The sequence below is a fragment of the Pleurodeles waltl genome, chromosome 2_1, assembly GCF_031143425.1.
Source record: "Pleurodeles waltl isolate 20211129_DDA chromosome 2_1, aPleWal1.hap1.20221129, whole genome shotgun sequence".
NCBI classification, from domain to species: Eukaryota; Metazoa; Chordata; class Amphibia; order Caudata; family Salamandridae; genus Pleurodeles; species Pleurodeles waltl.
Window position 1 is genome coordinate 105577734 of NC_090438.1, and position 24130 is coordinate 105601863.

Sequence of the window (24130 nt, forward strand, 5' to 3'; positions counted from 1 at the left end):
CAGTCAATGTGCGACCGCGCCGCTGGCGCGCCAGAGGCAAGCCAGTCTGCGTCCGGACCGTGCCCAGCGCCAGTCCCCCTGGCCTGCGGTGCCCCCACACCACCAGACGCCGCTACACTGCCAATGACCTCCACGCCCTCAATCCAGGACGCTCCTCCACCTGCTTCCAGTCCACCCCGATAAACACCAAGGGGCCCTTCTCCTGCCGAGCCTGCTACTTCACCTGTTGCCTAAAGCACCACAACAGACCTGCCAACAACCACCTCAGCTGCATTCTACTCAACACCCGCTCCGTCCACAAACACGCAATCGAACTCTGGGACCTACTGACCTCAACATCACCGGGCATCGCCTTCCTCACCGAAACCTGGACAAACTCGGCCTCGGAACCCGACATAGCCATAGCCATCCCAGAAGGCTACAAAATCTCCAGAAGAGACCGCACCAACAAACCAGGAGGAGGAATCACCATAGTCGCGACCAGCACCCATGGCACCCTCAACCTCGCCCAGCACCTCCACTTCAAAATCCACGTCAACATTACCCTCAAAGGAACACTGATCTACAGACCCCTGGGCCCCCGACCTCAATTCTGCGACGCCATCGCTGACATCGTCAGCACCCAGACCCTCGCCTCAACAGACTACATCCTCCTCGGCGACCTGAACTTCCACCTAGAAAACAACAACGACATCACCACCAACCTGATCGACAACCTCGGCCTCAACCAACTCGTCACATCGCCCACTCACACCGCAGGCCACACACTCAACCCCATCTTCTCAGCTAGCGGCCAGGTCGCCTTCAGCCACACAACCCAACTCAGCTGGACAGACCACCGCTGCATCCACTTCTCCTACCTGAAACCTGAGTAGAGTGGCACATCATCGCACACAACCCCCGACGCTAGTGGAGCAAAATCTCAACAGAACAACTGCTCTCCACCCTCACCCAGGCCCCGCTCCCTGGGACCCCAGACCCCGACACAGCCGCCAACAACCTGCATCGATGGATAGACGACTGCGCCAACATCCTCGCGCCGCTCAAAAAACCCTTAGACACCCTCCACAGCACCAAGGCCAGCTGGTTCACCCCGACCAACAGGATTCCAAACGGGAATGCCGGAGAATGGAGAGAACCTGGCACCTTGAACCTACCGAATCCAACCACATTGCACTCAAGACTGCCACCCGCAAACATCACCAGCTGATCCGCAACACCAAGAGAACCTACTTCAAAAGCCGCATAGACACCAACGCTCACAACAGCAAAGAGCTCTTTGGCATCATCAAAGAGCTCTCCAACCCCAGGACCTGTGCCAATGAACCCCCGCCATCACAGGAGTTTTGCAACTCCCTTGCCTCCCATTTCCGTCGAAAGATAGAAGACATCCACAACAGCTTCAACCCCCAGACCCACCAGCAGACCACAGACGCCCAGGAACCCAACACCACAAGCAACACCAACCTCCTTCACGCCTGGACCCCCGTCAACAAAGAAGACACCACCAACACCATGGCCTCCATCCACTCCGGCTCCTCCATCAGACCCTTGCCCACACCATATCTTCAATAAAGCCAGCAACATCATCGCTCCCCACCTCTGCGACATCATCAACAGCTCCTTCGAGTCAGCCACCTTCCCGGAAAGCTGGAAACACGCAGATGTTAACGCCCTGCTGAAAAAATCCAAGGCGGACCCAGACGACCCCAAGAATTACCGGCTGATCTCCCTCGTCCCCTTCCCAGCAAAGGTCATCGAAAAGATTGTGAACAGCCAACTCTCCCACTTCCTGGAAGACAACAAGGCTCTCAACACCTCCCAATCCAGATTCCGCAAGAACCACAGCACTGAGACCGCTCTTATCGCTGCCACAGATGACATCAGAACCATGCTCGACAAAGGAGAAACCGCGGCACTCATCCTCCTGGACCTCTCCGCAGCCTTTGACACTGTATGTCATTGCACCCTCCGCACACGCCTCCACAACGTCAGAATCCGCGACAAGGCTCTCGACTGGATCTCATCATTCCTCACCGGCAGAACCCAGAGAATGCGCCTTCCGCCGTTCCTGTCCGAAGCCTCCAAGATCATCTGTGGCGTTCCCCAAGGATCCTCCCTCAGTCCAACGCTTTTCAGCGTTTACATGGCCCACTCGCCAACATCGCACGAACCCATCACATCAACATAGTATCCTAAGCAGACGACACCCAGCTGATCCTCTCCCTCACGAAAGACCCTACAACTACAAAAAACAACCTCCACAATGGACTTCACGCCATCGCCGGCTGGATGGAATCAAGCCGCCTCAAGTTAAACACAGACAAGACAGAGATCCTCATCTTCGGCACCAACCCCTCGGCATGGAACGACTCCTGGTGGCCCACCTCCCTAGGAACCGCACCCTCGCCCACCACCCACGCATGCAACCTAGGATTCATCCTGGACTCTACTCTCAGCATGACTCAGCAGGTCAACGCAATCTCTTCTTCCTGCTATAACACTCTTCGCATGCTCCGCAAGATCTTCAAGTGGATCCCTGTCGAAACCAGGAAAACTGTCACCCACGCCCTGGTCAACAGCCAACTGGACTACGGTAATGCACTATATGCAGGAACAACGGCCAAACTCCAAACAAAGCTGCAAAGAATCCAGAACGTATCCGCCCACCTCATTCTCGACGTTCCACGCCGCAACCACATCTCACCCCACTTCAAAGACCTACACTGGCTACCCGTATCGAAGAGGATCACCTTCAAACTCCTCATCCACGCACACAAAGCCCTCCACAACACAGGTCCAGCCTACCTCAATAACAGACTCACCTTCCACACTCCCACCCGACATCTCCGCTCCGCCAGCCTCACCCTCGCTTCCATCCCCCGCATCTGCCGCACCACTGCCGGAGGAAGATCCTTTTCTCACCTCGCTGCCAAGACCTGGCACTCCCTACCGCTCCACCTACGCCAGACCCAGGACCTCCTGACATTCAGGAAACGCCTCAAGACATGGCTCTTCGACCAGTAGCTACCCCCCACCAGTGCCTTGAGACCCTGACGGGTGAGTAGTGCGCTTTATAAATCTCTCTTGATTGACCAGTCCTCCCTTGGAGAATTCAATATGCCAGGCTACTTTAGCACGAAAACCGTGATGGAAGACCTTGACACTCTACTCTACAAGCTCACAAGATACAACACCATACCACCAACCCAACTCACACCAAAGGCAATAGACCGAACCACATCCTCTATGTTTCTCCCAACATCCACTGCCAGCCCCCATGCTCGTGGACTAGACTGATCGTCTCCCATACACTTCACTCTCACGCATGCCACTCCCCCACCATGAAGAGCAGCAGAAAAAGAAGAAAATTAGCTTCAGCTCCTTGAAGAACATCCATCTATAGGAGCTCCCAGAAGAACTAATCAACCTAACCAGACACTCACAGATTTCAACAGATGCCAACACCCTTCTCAACATATACACCACTATTCTGAAGAAGCATGCAAAATGCTATACTTCTCTAAAAACGTGTGCCTCTAAGTCGAAGTTGTCAACACCATGCTACACTCAAGATCTTGCTCAAAATTAGCACATCACACAGACAGAAAATGGAGAAGATCAAAATGGCACAGGGCATCCTCTTCTGATAGCACTCTCCACTACATCTGTCATTGCATCATCACCACAGCTATAGCCACCTATTAGTAAGCCACTATCAATGTACCAATCTATGGAAGCAAAGCCCTCTTTAAGGCCATCAAACAGTTTGCCAACCCCATCCCAGAACCCATTTGTCATACCAACAGCTGACAGATGCAATTGTCTTCCAGGATAAAATCAATAAAAACACAACTAATATTATCCATTCATCACCCACTGTCATCCACACCATCAACTCTGCCCAGCTCCTACACCATTAACTAATAATCCTTCAACACTACCTCCCACACAGACCTCTCCAACGTGATGAACTTACTTAAAGCCCTTTTTTCAAAGATAAAGAGCTACCTTTCTCCATCATCAAGTCTCTGCAAGAAGAAACTCTCACACCTCTTTTCAACACTGCTAATGCCTCGCTGCCTGAATGCACCTTCCTGGAAATCCTCAATCTCTCCATGATGACAAAACCTACACTAAATCCAGCAGTCCTTGCCAACACCCGTCTGACATCCCACTTCTAATCTGTTGGAAAAATGATCAAGAAGGCAGTCGCCACCCACCTACAGAAACAAGTGAACAAGAATAACCTACCGGCAAGAATAACCTACTTCAAGCCGAAAAATGAATGACCACTTCCTCAAAAGCAAAAACAACTATTGTCTTCTAGTCCTACTCAAACTCTTTGCAGCGTTCGACACAGTCATCCAACCATCATTGATCCACACTCTGAAAACTCACATGGGCTTTTCTGCCACAGTCCTTTAAATCCTGTACTGATTCATATCCTACCTTACTAACCAATAGCAACTCGGTGAGAGAGGAACTATGGTATCCAGGACTGTCCTCATCACTTGCAGAGTCCTACGGGACTCATGGTATTACCAATCATTTCTAACCTTTACATGAAGAAAGCAAATCCACCAGTATGTCGACAACACAAAATTCGATCTCAAAATTGACTCAACGAACAACATACATAGAACCAAAGCCTGCCTCAAATGCATCCAAATCCTGAATAGCAAAAAACTGTCAGATGTGAAACCTTTGATGGAGGCAGGTATGCAGCTGTTTTCAATCTTGTTTCATTATTTCAAACTGAATAACTGCAGCACACCGTTTTTGGAACTTAATCGGTTTTAACGGTATTTTTTTTGTTTCAAACAAGGGAAAATACATTTTAAATATTATGCCATGATGTCCTAAAACAAACTTGAAAACATTTAGGGTTAATATGGATTAATTTCCAGAAAAGGAGTGCTTGGTTTGAAATAACCAAACATGATTGAACATTTTATCTTGGGTCGTTGTGGTTGAAAGCTTTGAAATGTGAAAACCCTAAAATGTCAAAACGCTGGTAACAAACTGAGTGTGAGACACTTATAATCAGATATGCAGCTGCGTAATCTTTGCAAGAGAGATAAGGATATTCTAATTGGCCAGAACTGTAAGCTCTGTCTGAATTCGTTTATCCCCATCTACGCTGGAATTGGAAAAAAAAATATCTACTCTGTATACCCATAAATTTGAGGTCAAGGTGTGGTAGAGGAAAGGGGGTGGAGTTACGAGAGATACAGTTATGAAAAGCAGATTCTGACAGTCAACTTTTACATCTATTTTATAAAGATCTGCCGCAAAGAAATTGACAACAGGAACACATGTGATAGTCCATCTGTTCTACCTTACTTAAATGGATACAAAGAGGTTGCATTTCAAATATTTTAAAGGGTTAAGACCCAAGCACACCGACGGCAGAGATCCTTGTGTGCCCCACAACCTTCAGGGGATTATAATATTAATGGTAAGCTATCGCTGGTGATTAATGCAGTTTAAGAAGGGTTCTGTGTTCTGTCTAGTCATGATTTTGTCTCATAAAGTGACATATACGGACAATGTACCTGCTGCGAAGTACATTGTGTAACATGCAGATCACAGATTTGCATTTTATGTAGACAGGTAAGTGGGTTACTGTTTTTGACACAGAGATTCTTTTGTTACCTCCAGTTCACAAACTGCAATCCTCATATAGCACAGTGAGCTATGAACTGTCATCGGGCAGCTGCATGCAAACTGCAAGTCGTGGGTTTAGATCTTTTTTGTTATTTTCTCGAGCTGGTGTTTTTCTATGTTTGTAAAGAAAGGTTCCTTTGGGTACTAATAAAGGCTTATTAGTATAGACAAACGCAACACTGCATTGTGTTTCAAATCTTGGCTTTCTGTTCCTCCCAACCATGCACTCTTTGCATATAGTCTATGATTATGGATGATATGGGACTCCAGCACCTTATAACCCTCAATGTCTTTTTTAGGATTTCCATGTACACTGATTTACAATCTGGTATGATTAATTGTCTCTTTGTGTATGATGTAGAGTGCTCTGACACCTACATTGGGAGGATGGGTGCTATAAAAGAATTAAATAAAAAAATGAGTAAGTGCCAATTAAACCGATGTTTGTGTGATTACTAACACACTGAGATACAACTGGCATTTTTACAGTGCATGCACATCTCTTACAAAAGGGGGGTTTAACAAAGTAAAAAACCTGCCTCAAAATTATGGTTTCTTTAAAGAACTTGTGAAGTGATAAGCTGTACATCTTTTTTTCTTCCATTCCACTGGTGTCAATGATAGGCTCCAGATAGCTTCCAACCGGGCGGATACGTACATAAAAGAAGGGTTGATGGTCCCTTAAGTCAGGACTTTGTTTTAGACCCAGCTGGAAGTGAAAATAAGAGAGCACCCTTGCCACCTGCCGGTTGCTGCTCCAATCAGAAAGCAGGCTACGTGAGGGCACTGCTGAACTGTGTCCGGGTGTTGGAAAAACTACACCAGGACATATTCAGCATACTTCACTGGGTCGGCCAGAACCCAGATATGGCTCAGAAATAGCTGCTGGAATCAGGATTCCCATTCTGCACTGGCCTCATCAGCAAAAGGGTGCAACTGATGCCTAGCATAAAAACCCAACCTGGTCTGAGGAACATCGGTAGCAGCCCCTCAGACCCGTGGTCCCCGCTCCCAGCCTGCACCGTGATTGCGGTGCCGCTACAGAGCATGTCTGGAAGCGCAAGCAGTGTTCCAACACCATGCCTTACTTTGAGAATGTTTTAGCAAAAATGCACTGTTCAATCAAAAATGTATCTCTTAACTGAAATCCTGACAAATAGCAATTATGACTTGAAGGCTCAAAATGTTTTTCTGTTCAGCCAGCAAACCTATGGAGCTCACTTCCATCTGCAGCGTAAACCTCCATGCTCACCTTGCCGTTCTCTAAACTTTGAAGACAACTGAACTACCACCAAGGACATGTAATGTCCTCCAAGGGGCAGAACAAGACGAACATTTGAGCTCTACGCATAATTCCAAGTTCGCTGGCTAACCAATACAAATATTTCACCGTATTCTTAATGTTCTCATTGCAGGAAAACTGACTCCTGGCCTTCCAATACAGCCCTTGTTTAGGCACAACCTGCCTCCTTAATGCTGGACAGAAGTGCAACCAGTCTCCACACAGCCTCCCAACCAGATGTGCCTCTCCTTGCAACATGTATGCAGCCCATCTTAGTCGTACAAGCCACACACATGCATAAACAACCTTTGTATTTTGGTGCTTATATGCTAACAGCATCCACAACGTTCAGCCCAGCTTCGCAAACACTCAATGCAAAGTATATTCACACAACTTATTCCTCATACACATTCACTCCACTACACACCAAGAGTAAGGTAACAGTGCTTCAGGGCCACATTACTGGCAACAACGCATTGGCAACAAATCATTACAAAATAGACAAGGACAAAGAAAATATGTAAAGAATTCATAGAATGTAAGTAACCAGGGATTGCTTGTTGCCCCTAGGTACAGTGGTTTTCATTATGCAAGAAATGCAGTGGCATAATACAAAATGATGCGGCTCACTGAAGAATGTGATGATGAACCCAGGCGTCTCCCAGATCGCATAGATATTCATTGGTCAATCAATGGGGCCCCCGTAACGGCTGCCCTCAGCCCCTCCTTCACCCTCTCCCTTAAACTGCAGGGGCCTGCTTTGGAAAACAGAGTGGCTTTCCCAAGTGTTTAACTATTTCTTATTCCATGACACTGCACACATTTTGAGTGAGGGGCCACCCTCCAAAACAAGGAACCCTGGGGGCACCCCACACTGCAGGGGTTGCAGGTGCCTCAGTTACGCCACTGAAGAAATGGTACTCATTTTATCAACTTAGAACAAAAAGCTAAGTCATGTCTGGGGGAATTGCATTTGTCACAAGCGGACTATATATGAATGTCTCCTGTGAGCATTCACTTCATGATTCGCACAATGTAACTAGGTGTGGAAGCGGAGCTTAGAGTCCGGGAGGCTGTTTCAAAGAAATTAATTCTGCGTGTAGGAATAGTACTCCAGATGTACTATTTTACGTACTCTTACATACTTTTGTGAATATCCTCCAAAGACAGCACAGTCTTTTCTATTTGTAGTAATTGTATATGACTATTCCCAATTTATTTACATTCTAGATGTTTGGGCCAGTTCACTAAGGCATGTAAGAGTTCATAGGAGTACTACAAGAGTACACACTCCACAGCGTGAATAAGCACCTGGGTCTCCATGTTTAACTGTAAATAGTGTAATGACCTGACCACGTACACTGAAGGAGCTTTCTGCTGATTTTCCCTTACGACCATCCACTCCATAGCTCTGATGCACCGCCAGCCAGACGTCTTCAGACAAGCACTGCTCCTTGTCTAGGTTTCTACCAACGCAGAAGCTTGGTCAGTTTTCTACAATTACCTAATGTTTACTTCTAATTAATTTGCTTTCTGAAGCTAGGAAAATCTTACTGACCTTTGTAGAGCTGCTGAAGTTTAGTACAAAGACATTGAAGAAGTCGGCTTTTCTGGTGGTAGATATTTCTTATCTTTCTGCGTGTAGTTACCTTCACAGCTTTTTCCAACAACACCAGGGGCGGTTTCTCTTTTAGGGTAGAGCGGTTGCGCTCGTCTGAAATTCCTACACAGTATCTCTAAACAAATCGATGCATTTAGGTCTGGGCTGTCTGGCCCAGGCTGCCTGCCCTGCCTCTCTTTGAACCACGAGATAGAATCCAGGCAGTAAATCAACTTTCTACACTGTGGCGTATGATGCAGGACTGACTGCTCTAAAGCCCTTCATTTCCATTGTGGTCTGGGGCAGAATCCCCTATAGGCCAGTGACGCTTTTAGCATCATGATTTTGAGCGTCACTGTTTTCATCTCTGGGTGAGGGCAGCCATCTGTCATTAACAAGCATAGATCCCACCCTTTCCCCATTCCCCACACAGTAGGAGCGGATGCAAGCACATGTGATTTAGTGCCTTCTCTTCTGTAACGGTAAGTGTAATAATGCTTATCTTGTGTTATTTTTTTGTGATGATACCCCCTGTCAAGCTAACTTCCCCCATGTGACACCCCCGGCCCTGGCTGCAGACACTGGCTCCTTTATAAGTGGAGCAGCTGTATTTGTTCCTCAGGAATTTGATCCAAAAGATGAGAAGGGTTCTTGCTCCCCTGCAAAATTGATCCAAATATCCAAGTCAAGCGCAAGGGGAAAAATACGTGCTTACAGAAAAAGCAGTTAGCCGCTGTATGACGTTAAAACTGGCCCTATATTCAGGCCCTGAACATTAATGCCACAAACATGGATTGGTATATAACAATGGATGTTAAAATGTATGTAATGTGTGTCAGCCAGTTAGTTGCTATTTCACATGTTTTACTTAATGTTGCATTCCCCAAGAGTTAGCTGTTTCATCATGCTGTGTTTCTGTGCATTGTATTACTCTTGCATTGTGCACACTTTGACTCCTACCAGGTGTTTATGAGGGGTTTTGATTGAGAGTGCTGGTGCTGAGGATGAAGGCAAAGAAAAATGTCTGACAGTGGGTTGGTCTCTCTGCAGAGCACACATAACAATGGTCATGTATTCCAGTTGCAAATGAAATTCGGTGTAAATGTGTGTGAAGGGGTGCGTAGAGGTCAAAATATTTAGAAGGAAAAAGCAAAATGAAATAAAGTGCTTAAATGTTAATGAGTACCGTGTATGTTTGGGGTGGGACAATGAGGGAGATGTGAGGGAGGGCACCAGAGGGAGAGGAGAAAGAGGGTGCTGAATAGGAAAGAGAGGAGGTTGAAAATGTGCAGACTGATAATATGTGAAGAAAAAAGAACATACATACTTAACATAAAGCACAAATAACTGAAGGCCATTCTCCTTCCACAGGCCTCAATAATATTTCATTCACAGTCTCAAAAATTCAGAATTTAAACATTTCCAATGTTAAATATTTAGAACTAATCATTATTGTCACTCATTTATCTTAAACAGCTAAAAACCATTGACAAAGTCAATGGTACTGACAGGTTTTAGGTGTATGTTGCTTGTTGTGTTATATTTCTGGATGCAATAACATGTCAGAAAGAAACCATAATACAGGCTGGATGGCACACTATGGGAATCACATACATTTATTGTACATGTTCCCTTTCAGAGAGCCCCCACTTTTTTCATCTCACTTAAAGATCTGTCTGCACATATTTCTGTATGATTGATTGCAGCCGGCATCTGTGGGTGCTTCCTGATGCCTGATTAAAGCATTTTCTTCCAAAGATGATGCTGCATGCAGTGCAAGAAATTGGGCAAGCACACACTTCAAAGGAGGTGAAGAAGTTGAATATACATTTTTCACATTAAAGTAAATGTTGAATGTATTAATGCAGTAAGATATGAGGCCGTTTTTAATGTGGTTAGTATTTTGTGACTATACGTTCCCACTGCTTTATAAACCTTGCTTTCTCACTAAATGTATTTGCTTTCAAATGCACCATTTGTCAATCTTTTTTCAATTTCTTCTTGGGAGGAGGACTCACCTTGGACTGCATGTTTGTCCATTAAGCTTGCTTGTTTCACTTGCTACATAAAAGTCATACCCAACTTTTACGCCCCACTACTTTCAAATGTCACCAGCCACCACTAAACAACACCAAGAAACTGCAGAATATCTGCAGTTTTTCAAGTATGTAAACATGACCTAAGTTATTTGATAAGCAACATATTTTTGGTATAAATATCTTTATTGGTGCATTTTATGATACAAAACGAAACATGGACCATGCGCCTGGCATATCAATAGATAAGTGCAACCACCCATACACTGATTCTCTGGGAGCATTTCAAATGTGTAACAGTTTAACAGTTTGTGGAGGAGCCAAGAGACCCTCTCCCAGCATGCATGACCCAGACTGTTGGTCAAAGGATACAGGAACCTAGAACAACGAGGGGAGGTTCATGCACTTTTCCGCCCTATCCTGTAAACACAAGGCCAAGGGAGTCAGGCGTCCAGCCGGGAGTGAAAGGTGGGATGGGGAGGGCAGGGGAGGTGGGTAATGTCATGATATAGGGTCTGTGTTAAAATTGGCTAGAGGGTGAGGCCCAAAGTTTCCATTGCCTGTTGGTCAGAGTAACCTATATGTCCCGGCTATGCATATGTCGGGGGGAGAAGATCATTTAATCCAAAAAGTGCAGGGCTCTGAGCCTAGGGGGACCGAAGCATAAGAATTCCAGTTGGAAAGGTACTCTATTAGCGACTACCACAGATGGATACATTTTTTGTTGGGGAAGGAGAAGGTGGGGGTCATGCGCACCATAGTTAATGTTTGCCACAGTCTCTGGAAAAACAAAGCTATAGGAGGGGTTCAACGTTCTTCCAGAAAAAGGAAATTAGTCGTTTTATGGCTCTAGACATGATATGGATCACTGTCTAGTATGTGTGCTGTGTGGGTCATGCCTTCAAGGGTAGCAGCCCAAGGATAAGGGCAACAGGATCTACTGGGATGGAGTAGCCCAGGGTGTGTTTAATGTGCCCCAGAATCTCTTTCCAGTAGCTTTGGATTAGGGAGCAGGACTACCAAATATGGAGGAACGTCAAACAGCACCAGCATGTTGGGCGGTAGTTGGGGAAGAGGCGGAAAAGCCTGTTGGGTGTCCCGTACCATTGAAACATAACTTTCAAGGCCATTTCTAACTAAACATATTTTGAAATCACATTTAATTTTGTTTCAGTTTTGTTTCAGTTGCAGAAAGGAGATTACCTTTTTCTAGAGGATTCACCAACGTCACTGCAAAAAGAAAAAAGAAAATCTTTACTACACATTCACTTAAAACCTTGTATTAGGCATTCAGTATTTTCTTCCAGACATTCTCTTACAATAAAAGCAAAAACTGGATGATTCACATAAAAAGCACTTCAACTGAAATCACAACTAGAATTGCAATATTAATAAAGTGCATAAATAAATCTGAATGGTTTCTAGTGTCAGGTACATGTACTGGAGGCCATCTAGGAATGATCTTCATTTTCGGAAAGATGGATTCTGTTGGGTGACGCCATATTTATAATGCTGAGCTGCCATATTGGAATGGGTATTCTGAAATAGAAAGCACGGTGACCAGTGTGTGTATGTATGCATGGTGTTTGACTAGCACCCATTTCAGTTTTTATTTTTAAGTTTGCCTTATGTTTGGAGATGGCTGAAAGCCATTTCCAACCAGTGATTAAATAACAAACAAACTGGGAATTGTGACTCACTCGACCCGTTGCCTCTTCTGAGTCAAACACTCCTCCAACACTCGACAATGGCAATAAAAGGGGGTGGACCGTATGTCTGTGTGCGTGTCTGATAAGCCCTCTATATGCATAGTTCTAATCAATAATCATTCACATTTGACTTCCAACCATCTTGGCACATAGCAATGGGATCAGCCCACTTCAGCCATTGGCTCCTCTCCCTGATAGGGATGCAATTTGCTTGTGCATTGTGCACAATGGGTCAACAAATTGTCCACTTCAGTGCCATGCTTTGTGGACCAATATTCCTGCTTTTGTTTCCCTTTTTTTTATTTTTGCAATGTGTATTTATTAATAGTAGTAAAAACTTTATTTCGACCAAAAGGCCATAGAAGTTCAAAATAAAAACAAAATACATGTACTTAGCAGCACATGTAAATCAAGCAATTATCACACTAGCCAGACATCACAAATTACAGACAGAAGTGCATTTGGTAGTAAGGGCAATTAACATTTTTAAAAAGTGCATACTAGTTCATCATCATAAGACAATAAAGTGCACACAAGATGTTAACAATCTGGTAAACGACATAAAGAAAGGGAACATAGTTCAGCGTGTTTCGATTACTTCTTATTTGAAATAAGAGGCAATTACAAAGGTCTGATAATTTAGAGTTTTAACAAGAGTTCAGGGTATCATGTAAGGTATGTCTGGAACATATAGACCAAGCTGCAAACAAGTATCTACTAATAATGAACACCAAATTAAAATCCTACGAGAAAGCAAAAAACTACCAATGCCCAAACTGAGGCACATAGGACGAATCCATTTGTGGTTGGGGTCGGTATAATATGGGTGGAAAAACAAAACGTGGTCAATATCTTCAGATTTATATCCACACAGTTTCTGCCATAAAGAAAGAGCTTTAGGACCATTGTTGGTAAAAGCCTTCGTGGTAAGATGCCAAAACAACATTTATTATACAGGTTTTTGGCAAGGGGCGGGACGATCTTGTTGAGTTAAGCCTCGAATTTAGGGAATGGTTTATGAGACAAAATTTGGGAAGATAAAGAACCCAGATTAGTTGATTGATGCCACGGGGCCACAAAAACGTCCCAATAGGTTTTTTTGTAGGATGACCTTAGTATTAGAACTGATACACTTGGAGGAGGTGTAAAAGGATTGTAGCCCTAGTTTAGTGAACCATTTCTTCAAGTGGATAAACCACTTGATTTTATTATCTAGACTTTTGATTTCTAAAAAATCCTTTCTATACAGGTCCAGTTCCCGGTTGGAACAAAGTCTGATCCAATAGAAGAGGGCTCTTAGAGCGGCAAGATGTTCAATACATTTATGAGCAGTATCTAGGATTATGGGTACTGAAAGGGCGGACTGGGGCAATTTCAGCAGGGATTTCAAGAACTTAAACTCCTTTGTCTTTAGCAAATTGAGGCTTATATTTTCCCATATCTCTGCACCATAGAGTGGCCCTAAGATCAACAAAAGCCACGTAGAGGTGATCTTTCGAGAGAAGAGTTTATTTCCAGCTAAAAAGAAGAAATTGAAGCACTTGATTTACGGTGCTAATCTTGTGCTGAAAGCCAGCCTGAAAGAGAGACGAGATTTTAGCTAACTAGTTCTGGAGCTTGAAAAGGAGCTGGGAACAAAATAAATTTTTAAGGTTATCTAGGAGGCTTATTGGTCTATAATGTTTTGGATCACTCCTGTCACCCTTTTTGAAGGTGGGAATAACGTGAGCCCCTGCCCAGGTGGAAGGTAAATGAGCTTATTTGAGAATTTCGTTTCAGAGGCAAATGATGTAAGGTACCCAGATATCAATTTCAGATTTATTTAGATCGCCAGCAATGGTGTCAGGTACAGGGGCCTTACCTTGATGTAAAGAATCGATAGCCATTCTCGTATCTGCCACAGAGAAAGGGAGTTCTTCACAGAAGTAACAAGAGAGTGTGTACTTGTTAATTACCTTATTGCAAACATTTTCACTTTATCTTTAGCCTGCTGTATTGTTTTACTTTTAAACTTTGAATACCTATTGGACGCTTGCACAAATACTGCAGGCTTGGCAAGGCCAGACATATTAGCTTCGCCATCGTTCGTCTTAGCAAGTGATCTTCTCTGGGAAATAAATGTTTGACAAAGTTAATTTTGTCTCTTCACATTGCATTTGGTTCGAATGCAAACTTTCACTGTGTCTCTTATTCATCCAGTATTTTCTTTGAAAAGCTATTTTTAAATGTAATCTGAAGAAGGGATCTCTAAGATTGAAAGTAATTTTTTTTTGGCATCTTGGCATATTTTTTTAGTAAGTTCTAAAAATGTACCGAAACATGGAGCTTTAATTCTTATTACCGAGTGTGTCAAAGGTCATCACAATTCTTTCCTATTAAATGAATTTGTTGGGACAAACGTCTGAAGACGTATGCTCGTCAAACTTAAACTGGGAAGAAAGTGTTGACTGCTTGCCCATTTCAGTTTTCATAGTGCTGAAAGCTCTTGACTTTAGTCCTCGAAGCTCTGCAAGCAAAGATCTCAGTGCAGGTCAAACTGAGAGCCTAGTCCACAAAGTTCTACCTTCGAGTAGTGGGTGTTTAAGGTAATGATTTGTTAAGCATTCTTATTTGTTTATGCAGAGGATAATGGGGCAGTCCTTTTTATGCTGCTAGTTTTCCAAAGCACTGAACATGCCCCACTAGCTTTCCATCTGAAACCTTCATGCTGATGTTTGTACTAAAGTAAAAGTAATCTATATCTAAAACAGGTTTTCCATCAAACATGCACATGGTCCTCATAGCTGAGCTGGAAGCACCATCTTTGTGCTTTTATTTAGGAATAGGGTGAAAACTCTGAAGCTCCTTTGGCCTTGGTGCCTCGCCAAACTCCAGATCACCGTCCCACCTCGAGATACCACAACAACGGTGATAGTTTTCCTATATAAATCACAGTGAGTGAAAAGTGCAAACACTACGGTCACCTTCCCATTCAGATAGCGAGTTCAGTGCACGTCAAAAAGGTACATGGAGACTACATAAGGCTACGTTAGTTGCACAACATGAAATAACGCACCTCCCGATGGAAGGATCTTAGAAAGACAGCGAGGCACAAAGGTGGGCCTCTATGACCCTTTCGAGCACATGGTTACTTCACTGGCCTCCTCTAGTTCCACCAAATTCACAATCCTCCTCGCCCTATCAATCAATCTAGAAATTTCTTGAAAAGCTACATTTTGCTTAAATTCACTGAATGCGTATGAGATTGGGCAATGTCTGTTCTAGCATTATGGGTTTCAATAACTTCAATGTTCCCTTACGGAGGTGTGCAAGTTATAATAAGTTTTACGTGGTAAGAAAATCATAACTAAGTTATAACTATAACTTCAGAATTTCCAAGGTTTGTGTAGTTTAAGTCGGTTTTGTATACAAATAATTACGTTTTTCTAACTGCAACTTACCTCAAGCATTTGTTTTTTAATTCAATGTCTTTTTTTAATTGGTTTCTTGTCATATAATGTTCTTTATTTGGGTATTAATTCTTTCATATATATATATATATATATTTGTTTTTTACATTTCCATAGTACTACACTACTTGATAAATAATTTCTTGTAGAGCAGTGTCAGTGGAGTGGCGCAGAGTGGAGTAGAGGACAGGTGGCATAGAGTGCAGTGACAAAGTATGGCAGTGTACAGTGCATAGAGTAGAGTGGCACGCAGAGTAGAGTGGCATAGAGTGCAGTGGCGTACAGCAGAGTGGTGTAGATCAGAGTAGAGTGGCACAGAATGCAGTAGCATAGAGCAGAGAGGTGGAGGGTAGAGTGGCACAGAGTGCAGTGGACAGGCACAGGGTGTAGAGCAAAGTAGAGTGTTGTAGAGCACAGTGCCCTAGAGTGGCGTAGAATGCAGTGGCGGAGAGTGGTTCAGAGAAGAATGATGAAGAGTGTAGTGGCACAAAATGGTGCAGGTTAGAGTGCAAGGCATAGAGTGCAGGGGTGTACAGTAGGGTGCTGTGGAATGGTGAAGAGTAGGGTGGTACAGAGCAGAATGGTGAAGAGTGCAGTGACGTAGAGTGGTGTACAGTAGAATGTGGCTGCATAGAGTGGTACACAGTAGAGTGCAGAGTAAACCGTTGTAGAGTGCGGTGGCTTAGAGTGGTGTACAGTGCAGTGCAATAGATTGCAGAGGAGACTACACCGGTGCAGAGTGCAGTGGTGTAGAATGATGCAGAGCAGAGCTTCGTGGTGTAGAGTGCAGCAGCATAAAGTCAAGTGGTGCAGAGTAGAGGGCATATAGTGTACCAGCGTAGAGTGGTGCAGAATAGAGTGCAGTGACAAAGTGCAGTGGCATAGAGTGGTGCAAAACAGAGTGCAGTAGAGTACAGAGAAGTGGTACAGAGTAGAGGGCATATGGTGGAGTGGCATAGAGTAGAGTGGTGCAGAGTACAACAGTGTGACCTTGAGTGAAGTGATGCAGAGTAGAGTGGTGGTCAGTGCAGCGGCGTAGAGTGCAGTGGTGCAGAGTAGAGTAGAGTGGCATAGAGCGCAGTGCCATGGAGAAGAGTGGTATACAATGCGGTGCCACAGAGTAGATTGGTGCAAAGTGCAGTAAAGCAGTGTAGAGTGCAGTGGTGTAGTGAAGAGTACAATGGCATAGAGTGCAGTGGCACAGAGTGGTGAAGAGTAGAGTGATGTAGAGTGCAGTGGCAGTGCAGTGATGCAGAGTAGAGGGCAGTAGCATACTGTAGAGTGATGCAGAGTAGAGTAGAATGGCACAGAGTAGAGTGTTGTGGCGTAGAATGCAGTGGAGTAGGGTGCAGCGGCATACAGTAGGGTGGGGCACATAAGAGTAAAGTAGTGTAGAATGCAGTGGCTTACAGTAGAGTGTTGCATAGTGTGGTGTATAGTGTTGTAGAGTAGAGTGCAGTGGAGTAAAGTGCAATGACATGGAGCACACTGATTTACGATGCAGGGGCACAGAGCAGTGTGGTGCAGAGTACAGTAGAGTGGCATAGAGTGTAGTGGTGCAGAGTACAGCAGAATGACAGAGTGACGTGGTGTACAGTAGATTGACACAGAGAAGAGCAGAGTGGCATAGAGTGCAGTGTATAGAGAAGAGTGGCACAGAGAGGTGTGGATTGGCATGAAGGAGAGTGGTGTGGCATATAGTAGAGTGGACTGGCAGAGTGTAGTGGCACTGAGTGCAGTGGCGCAGAGTAGAGTGGTGCAGGGTACAGTAGAGTGGCATTGAGTGTAGTGGTGCAGAGTACAGCAGAGTGATGTAGAATGCAGTGGTGTACAGCAGAGTGGTGCAGATAATAGCAGAGATGGCATAGAGTGCAGTAGAGTAGAGTGGCACAGAGTGCCGTGGATTGGCATACAGCAGACTGGACTGGCATGGCACACAGTAGAGTAGTGTGGTGTAGAGTAGAGTGGTGCAGAGAAAAGCAGAGTGGAGTTAAGTGCAATGGCATAGAGTGGAGTGGTTTAGTGTTTGTCACCTTGTTAGTCATACTAAATTAACTTTAACTCGCCAGCAAACTTGCCTCTTTTTTTTTTTTTTACATTTCAATGGTACAGCGGTACTTTCTCAATAATTTTAAGAAAGTGATGCAGGACATCTTAAGCTTGTTTAAAAATATATAAAATCAATAAAAATTATTTTCCCTGTCTCTACAGAGTTTGCTAGACTGCCTCATGTCTTTCGCTAAATTACAAATAGACAATCTAGATTTCCCATTAAAACACAGAACAAAAACAAAGTGTGTTCTAAACAATATGGCTGCCTTTTAATTTTGTAAGAGCTTTAATTAACTAATAGTGTTGTGTTTCGCCAGCAACATGTACCAAGGTATACCACGAAGGTACAGTGGTATACTGTGGCCCAATATATCACTAAGTTTTTGTCCCTTATTACTTAAAAACTACTGAACAAATTCAGATCAAATACCAAAAAGGGCCCTTTCCACACCATAAACTATATTCCTGCAAAATGTCATATAAATCCATTCAACCATTTTGTCGTTGTGTCTGTCTTTAAAGTTTGAGGCTCCCCTTTTTCTTTGTACCCATTTAACTAATCACCACAAAACTGTGCATTGTCAGTCAATGTAGAAAAAAAGAATAAATAGGTCTGCAAAGTTGCGTGGAGATTCATCAAACAGTGACAATGGCATTAGTAAGCAAAACTCTGAGCAATTCCTATCTCTGGGATTCCTAACTATAAATACCGAGTGGCGATAGCAACTCTCCAATTAATATATATATATATTCCCTAGTGGTGGGCGCCACTTGGTAGTTATAGTTAGGACCTAGTTTCCATAGAAAGAGAGTTTTTTGCTTTACTAATAACTTTGCCACAGTTTGATGGATATTCATGAAATTTTCCAAGGAAATATGATGCTCACTTCAGCTGCTGTCTGGAAAGTTTTGGGGTGATCCGTCAAGCAGGGGCCGAGAAAAAGGGGGAGTCCCAAAAATCATTTTCCCCATTCGTTAACCATGGCACCAAATCCATTGGATGGAATTACACCAAATTTGGCAGAGAGGTAGCTCTTGGTCCAGAAAGAGACCTTTTTGTTATTTGGCGTAAATCCGTTCAGTAGTTTTTGAGAAATTAAATAAATTCCAAATTGGTATATCTAGTGACGCGTAGGATTCACAACCCCTCCCGATCTCGTGCTGAGATCTGATTGGCTGCCAACACTTCAAACCTGCAAGTGTTGGCAGCTTGAGCAGAGTCCCAGACAAAAATGTTTAAAAAAAAAAAATTCATGAAGCACGGGCTCTGACGTGTTAATCTTTTTCAAGACCCCAGGTGGGCCAAATCCCGGGGGCAATGCTGGCCCAAGTGCAGGGGGATAGAGGGCCTGGCTCCCCCTTAGCCCCGCGGGCCACCACCTTCCCGGCACACTCATTTGATTGTGTGCGGGGGCGCCACCTCCCTGGGGCAAACTGAAAAAATAGAAAGGGTTCTGTTTCGGATCCCCTGCAGCCTCGTGGACCACCACCTCCCCAGAGCTCTTTTTTTGCTGGAGTGGGGCCACTGATGGCCTTGGGGACAGCCACCCCCCAGGGCTGGCTCCTGCTATGTCCTGGGGTGTCCACCCCCAGACACAGCTGTTTGCTGTGGCTTGGCTGCTTTAAAGCTGCAGCCAAGTCACAGTAAACAAAGTCTGTGTTCTGTCAGCGTGAATTGTCAGACAAGTCCTGCTGTCAGAAAGTGGAGTTTTCATCTGTCTTTCCTGCACGCCGATGTGTGTGCAGGGAAGACAGATGAAAACATTGCTCCAGCAAGCAGGGAGCTACTGTTAAAAGCAGCTGCCTGTTGGAGCAATGAAGGGAAAGGAAAACATTAAGATTAAAAAAATAACATTACCTCAAGAGTGAAAGTCACAGACCTTAACACTAAGAGCTGAGGGTTCGAGTCCAGGTGTATCCCAGGTCATTTCCCTCCTTTATTTTATTTTTCATGTAAGAATGTTTAAGACCCACACTGAAAGGTGATCTTACTCATATTAATTGGCAAATAACTTTTTTTCCAATTTGTGAAGAAATATCTCATTCTAAATATATGATCTATCAAACCCTATAAAAACTTTCGATCTCTCTCCCTCTACCTCTATTTCTCTCTCTTTCAATCTTTCTCCCACTCACACACCCTCTTAGACCCTTAAGAAGCCATTCACAGACCCACTCATGCACCCACTCACAAACCCACTTAAACCCTTGTGCACCAACTGACAGCCCCACTCAGACCCTCATGCACCCACTCACAAACCCACTGACACCCTCATGCATCCACTCACATACCTGTGCAGACACTGGGGCACCCCCTAAGACACTGATACATGCACTCTCAAACCCTGACAGAGATTCTCCTAGCTACTTTTATACCAAGACACACCCTCTTACACATACTCTCAAGAGACACAGGCTCCGGTCAACTCTTGCCACTCATGGCCAAAGGGCTGTGTGCAATGTGGGTTTGAGTGGTTAGGGGGGCTGGCTGCAGGGTCTCGCTGCAGGACAGGCCTTGAGGGCAACCCCTGCCACGTACAAGTGAAGGGCGTGCATGGTGCAAAGTTGGGTGCTTAGAGGGCGTTGGCCTCAGGACCACACCCTGTGGTTAACTGCTGCCATGCATGGCCTTTGGCTGCACGCTGCGCTAGTTGGATTAACGTATAGTAATAAATATTAATATGATTTTTTTTTTAAACATAGCTATTCACTGAAAAAAACAAGGTTTCAGAGATGTTATAGTAAGGAAATAGATTTTTTTTTTAAATAGACATTCACAAAAAAAAAAAAAAGGTTAGAGGGACTTTATAGTTAGGCTCACATTTTAAACGTACAAAACCATAGAAATTCACCAGTTACATTTATCTCAAGTAACTATAACTCGTGCCCTAAGTTAACTATAACTCGGGCCCTCGCATTGCATGGCTAATTACCGTACAAATTACTGCACTCATGTCATCTTTGATAACATCCTTGATAATATCACTGTAATATCTGCAGTAACATTTTTGTTGAAAAAGACTGCATGGTGGGGGCGGGAGTTATAGTTACCTTAGGATCTACACACACACACACACACACACATATATATATATATATATATATATATATATATATATATATATATATATATATATTACCTAGTGGCAGTCACCACTAGGTAGTTATAATTAGGACCCAGTTTCCATAGAAAAAGTGTTTTTTGTTTTGCTAATAACTTTGCTGCTATTTGATGAATCTTCACAAAATTTCCAAAAAAATACTATGATCCTATAAAGATAGTGTGATCTACTGTATCACACACCACTGACTGTCCTAGTAAAAACAAGAATGCCTTCAGTTTGTCGCACATGGTGATTAGCAGGGTCTCACATATACTTCCTATTGCTGCCTTTGTTCCTCACAAGGGCATGAAGCTCGACTGACCAGGGTGTCACAAATATTTTGCAATCTCTAATTCCTCTTATGACTCCTCTTTCCAGGCTTCTGCCCAGATAGAGAATGTTGGAACTTACCCCTTCATTGTCTCATATTTCAGGGTCGTATATAGCGTGTTTGATCAGCACAATGATATTTGCTTAACTAATCCTCTGAGGTGGGATGTGTTCTGAATGCTTATGATTAATTGGGATCAAGTGAGTGGTGGGGTCCAGTTTTGTGGTCAGTCTTCCTACTCCATAGGCACCGATCTCTGACCTTGCATTTTCCATGACTAGTTTTTCAAGAGAGTTAAACCGTGACCCAGTAGAATGATCAGGAAGGGGGTGGGTGAAATGCTCTACCAAGAAAAAAACACTAAGTTAAACAGCAAGAAGTCTCTCTTTAAAAGAATGCTCCTACTGAAATATGGGATCAAAAAGATCTCATCCTCAAAGAAATGAATTACAATCAGGGCTATAACTTGATACCTAGTTCAGAAGAAGGACACTGCCCAGTACTAGGGGAAAGCCCCTCAATGTCACAGAGTACGGACACTTTAAAATTGTAGCTGAGCAGCCAAGACACCCTCTGCATACTTGTCCATTCAGGATACAGGTTTAGATCTCAAGAAACAACATGACATATTAATGACACAAAAATGAAGAATAATGCCTAGTAAGGGTTGTTTTATTGTGAAGAAATAGGACTTTACTTTCATAACAGAAATAGAGGTGCATAGTCCGAAAGCAGGTCAATGTGGAAATATTTTTCGCCATTGAAAGTTCCCTCCTCTTCCACTCTCAAACTGAGGGATTCCCCCTTGACTTTTGCACCTTGGAAACTGATAGACACCTGCCCTTGACATGAGCATACCAGCAGTCGTTTCCACGGTGGAATTGGGCAGAGAAACAGTTTGTGAAGAGCCACACACCTGTGAGGTCGTTGGTATACATACACTTTCCAAAGCATCCTCCCCTTGGAAATATAGTAAGGTTTGTTAATGCATCAAAAAATGTAAAGGTGGCCTTAAAGATAAGACTTGGACAAGAGGGCAGCCAATACACTCCTAGTTGTTTGAAATGAGCTATAAAGGACAACAATGAATTTTAATGTTAGCGGCATCACATTTTTAGCTGCAAATTTATCTTCAAATGTTAAATAAAATGAAAGTTTGTGCCTGTGGGTACGCAATCTGAAACCACTCTGCAAAAAGAGCGTGGTCCGTGTCATCCTACCAGCCTCATAAGACCTGAACTTCAACTTGGCTCTGTTGTGTTTTGTGTCACCCAATACACTGACCCATTTTAAGTACACAATGGATACCTGTTCTGCATCAGCCTGGTGGAAAGATAGGATTTACTAAGCTCAATGCACGCACATAGGCTGACGGCAAACTAAGCACACATTTGTTTACAAGGCTTGAAAGCCCTTACATCAAAGGTCATCTCATCCGAATTAAATAACAGTTGCACAACAAAATAAAAGTGTTTTTTTAGACTTGTTGATGAACTATGACAAATTATCGACACAAACATCAACAGTTTGACAAAAGTGACATTTGAGTTACATTTGCTACACATTGCTCTGTTGGGTAAATGTAAGCCATGTCTCTTCTGATGGCTCTGCCGCTGTCTTGCATTGCTCTGTCGGTAATAGGGCGGCTGAATTCATTGCGCAATTCAACTGTTGATTCATAAGCAATGTTAGTCATCGGATTCCTGAGAAAGACAACCTCAAAGGGCATCCCATTATCACTGAAGACACACTGCAACTTATGCCAACAAATCAAATTGTGCAGCAGGAGTGCTTCAGGAGAGGCTCGATGGGGAGAAGGGTGGAGAAGCGTGAGGCTCTGGCAGGAAGGATCCAACTAACTGACTAAAATCAATAATGTTTTGTCAATATAATTGTTAAAATGTGCCGTCAGGTAGAAAAACTGAACGTCAGGGCAACGCATTAAATATTAAACATGTTACTGTCAGAAAATGATTAATGACCATGACTTTTTGGACATTTCTTGGAGAAAATGCTTCTACCCTGCAAAATCACTCCCTCGCATGGTTTAAATGTTACAAATATGATTTATTGGAAGAAGAAAGCAACTCAGAATCATATTTCGTGTAATAGCATAGCCCAAGCCTTCTTTCAAGTATGTGGCTCACGTGAAATGCTTTCCTTCAATATATATACCAAGAACATTTAAAAAGCGCTGCTCAAAATCATATTGTGTACACATTTCCTGGATGAAACTCTCCCAGGCTCCTTAAGAAGGTGGTTTTCTTAGCTGTGGGACTCCCTTAACCTGACTCCAGGGGGTTGGAGACTGCTTTGTGTGAGGACTGGCACAGCCCTACTCAGGTGCAGGTGTCAGCTCCTCCCATCACTCTAGATCTGGAAGACCCATCAGGATATGCAGAGAACACCTCAGCTCCCTTTGTGTGAATGTCTAGAGTAAATGCACAAACAGTGCAACTGTCATTCTGACCCAGGCATGTATTTAGCAGACAGGCAGAGGCACAGAATGGTTAAGCAAGACAATTCCCTCTTTCTAAAACTGTCATTTTCAAACTTACAATTTAAAAAACAATTTCACCAAAATATGTATTTTTAAATTGTGAGTTCAGAGACCCCAAACTCTAAATCTCCATCTGCTCTTAAAGGGAAAACATACTTAAAAGATATTTTAAGGCAATCTTCATGTTACCCTAAGGGACAGATAGGCATTGCAATAGTGAAAAACGAATTTAGAAGTATTTTACAATCAGGACATGTCCTACATTTTCAATACACTGCACTTTACCCATGGGGCTGCCTTGGGCATACTTTAGGGGTGACTTGTATGAGGTAAAAGGTTTTGGCCTGGCAAGTGGGTGCACTTGCCAGGTCAAAATGGCAGTTCAAAACTGCAAACA

General features: G+C 43.7%; 1 protein-coding gene across 1 annotated transcript in view; it reads right to left on the minus strand.

Moving 5' to 3' along the window:
- ZDHHC15 (zinc finger DHHC-type palmitoyltransferase 15) overlaps nt 1–24130 on the minus strand; it is a 170868-nt gene that overhangs the window by 93529 nt on the left and 53209 nt on the right. The window contains exon 2 of the mRNA XM_069211028.1: nt 11792–11818. Coding sequence (XP_069067129.1) covers nt 11792–11818 — 27 coding nt within the window. The remainder of the gene's footprint in view (nt 1–11791; nt 11819–24130) is intronic.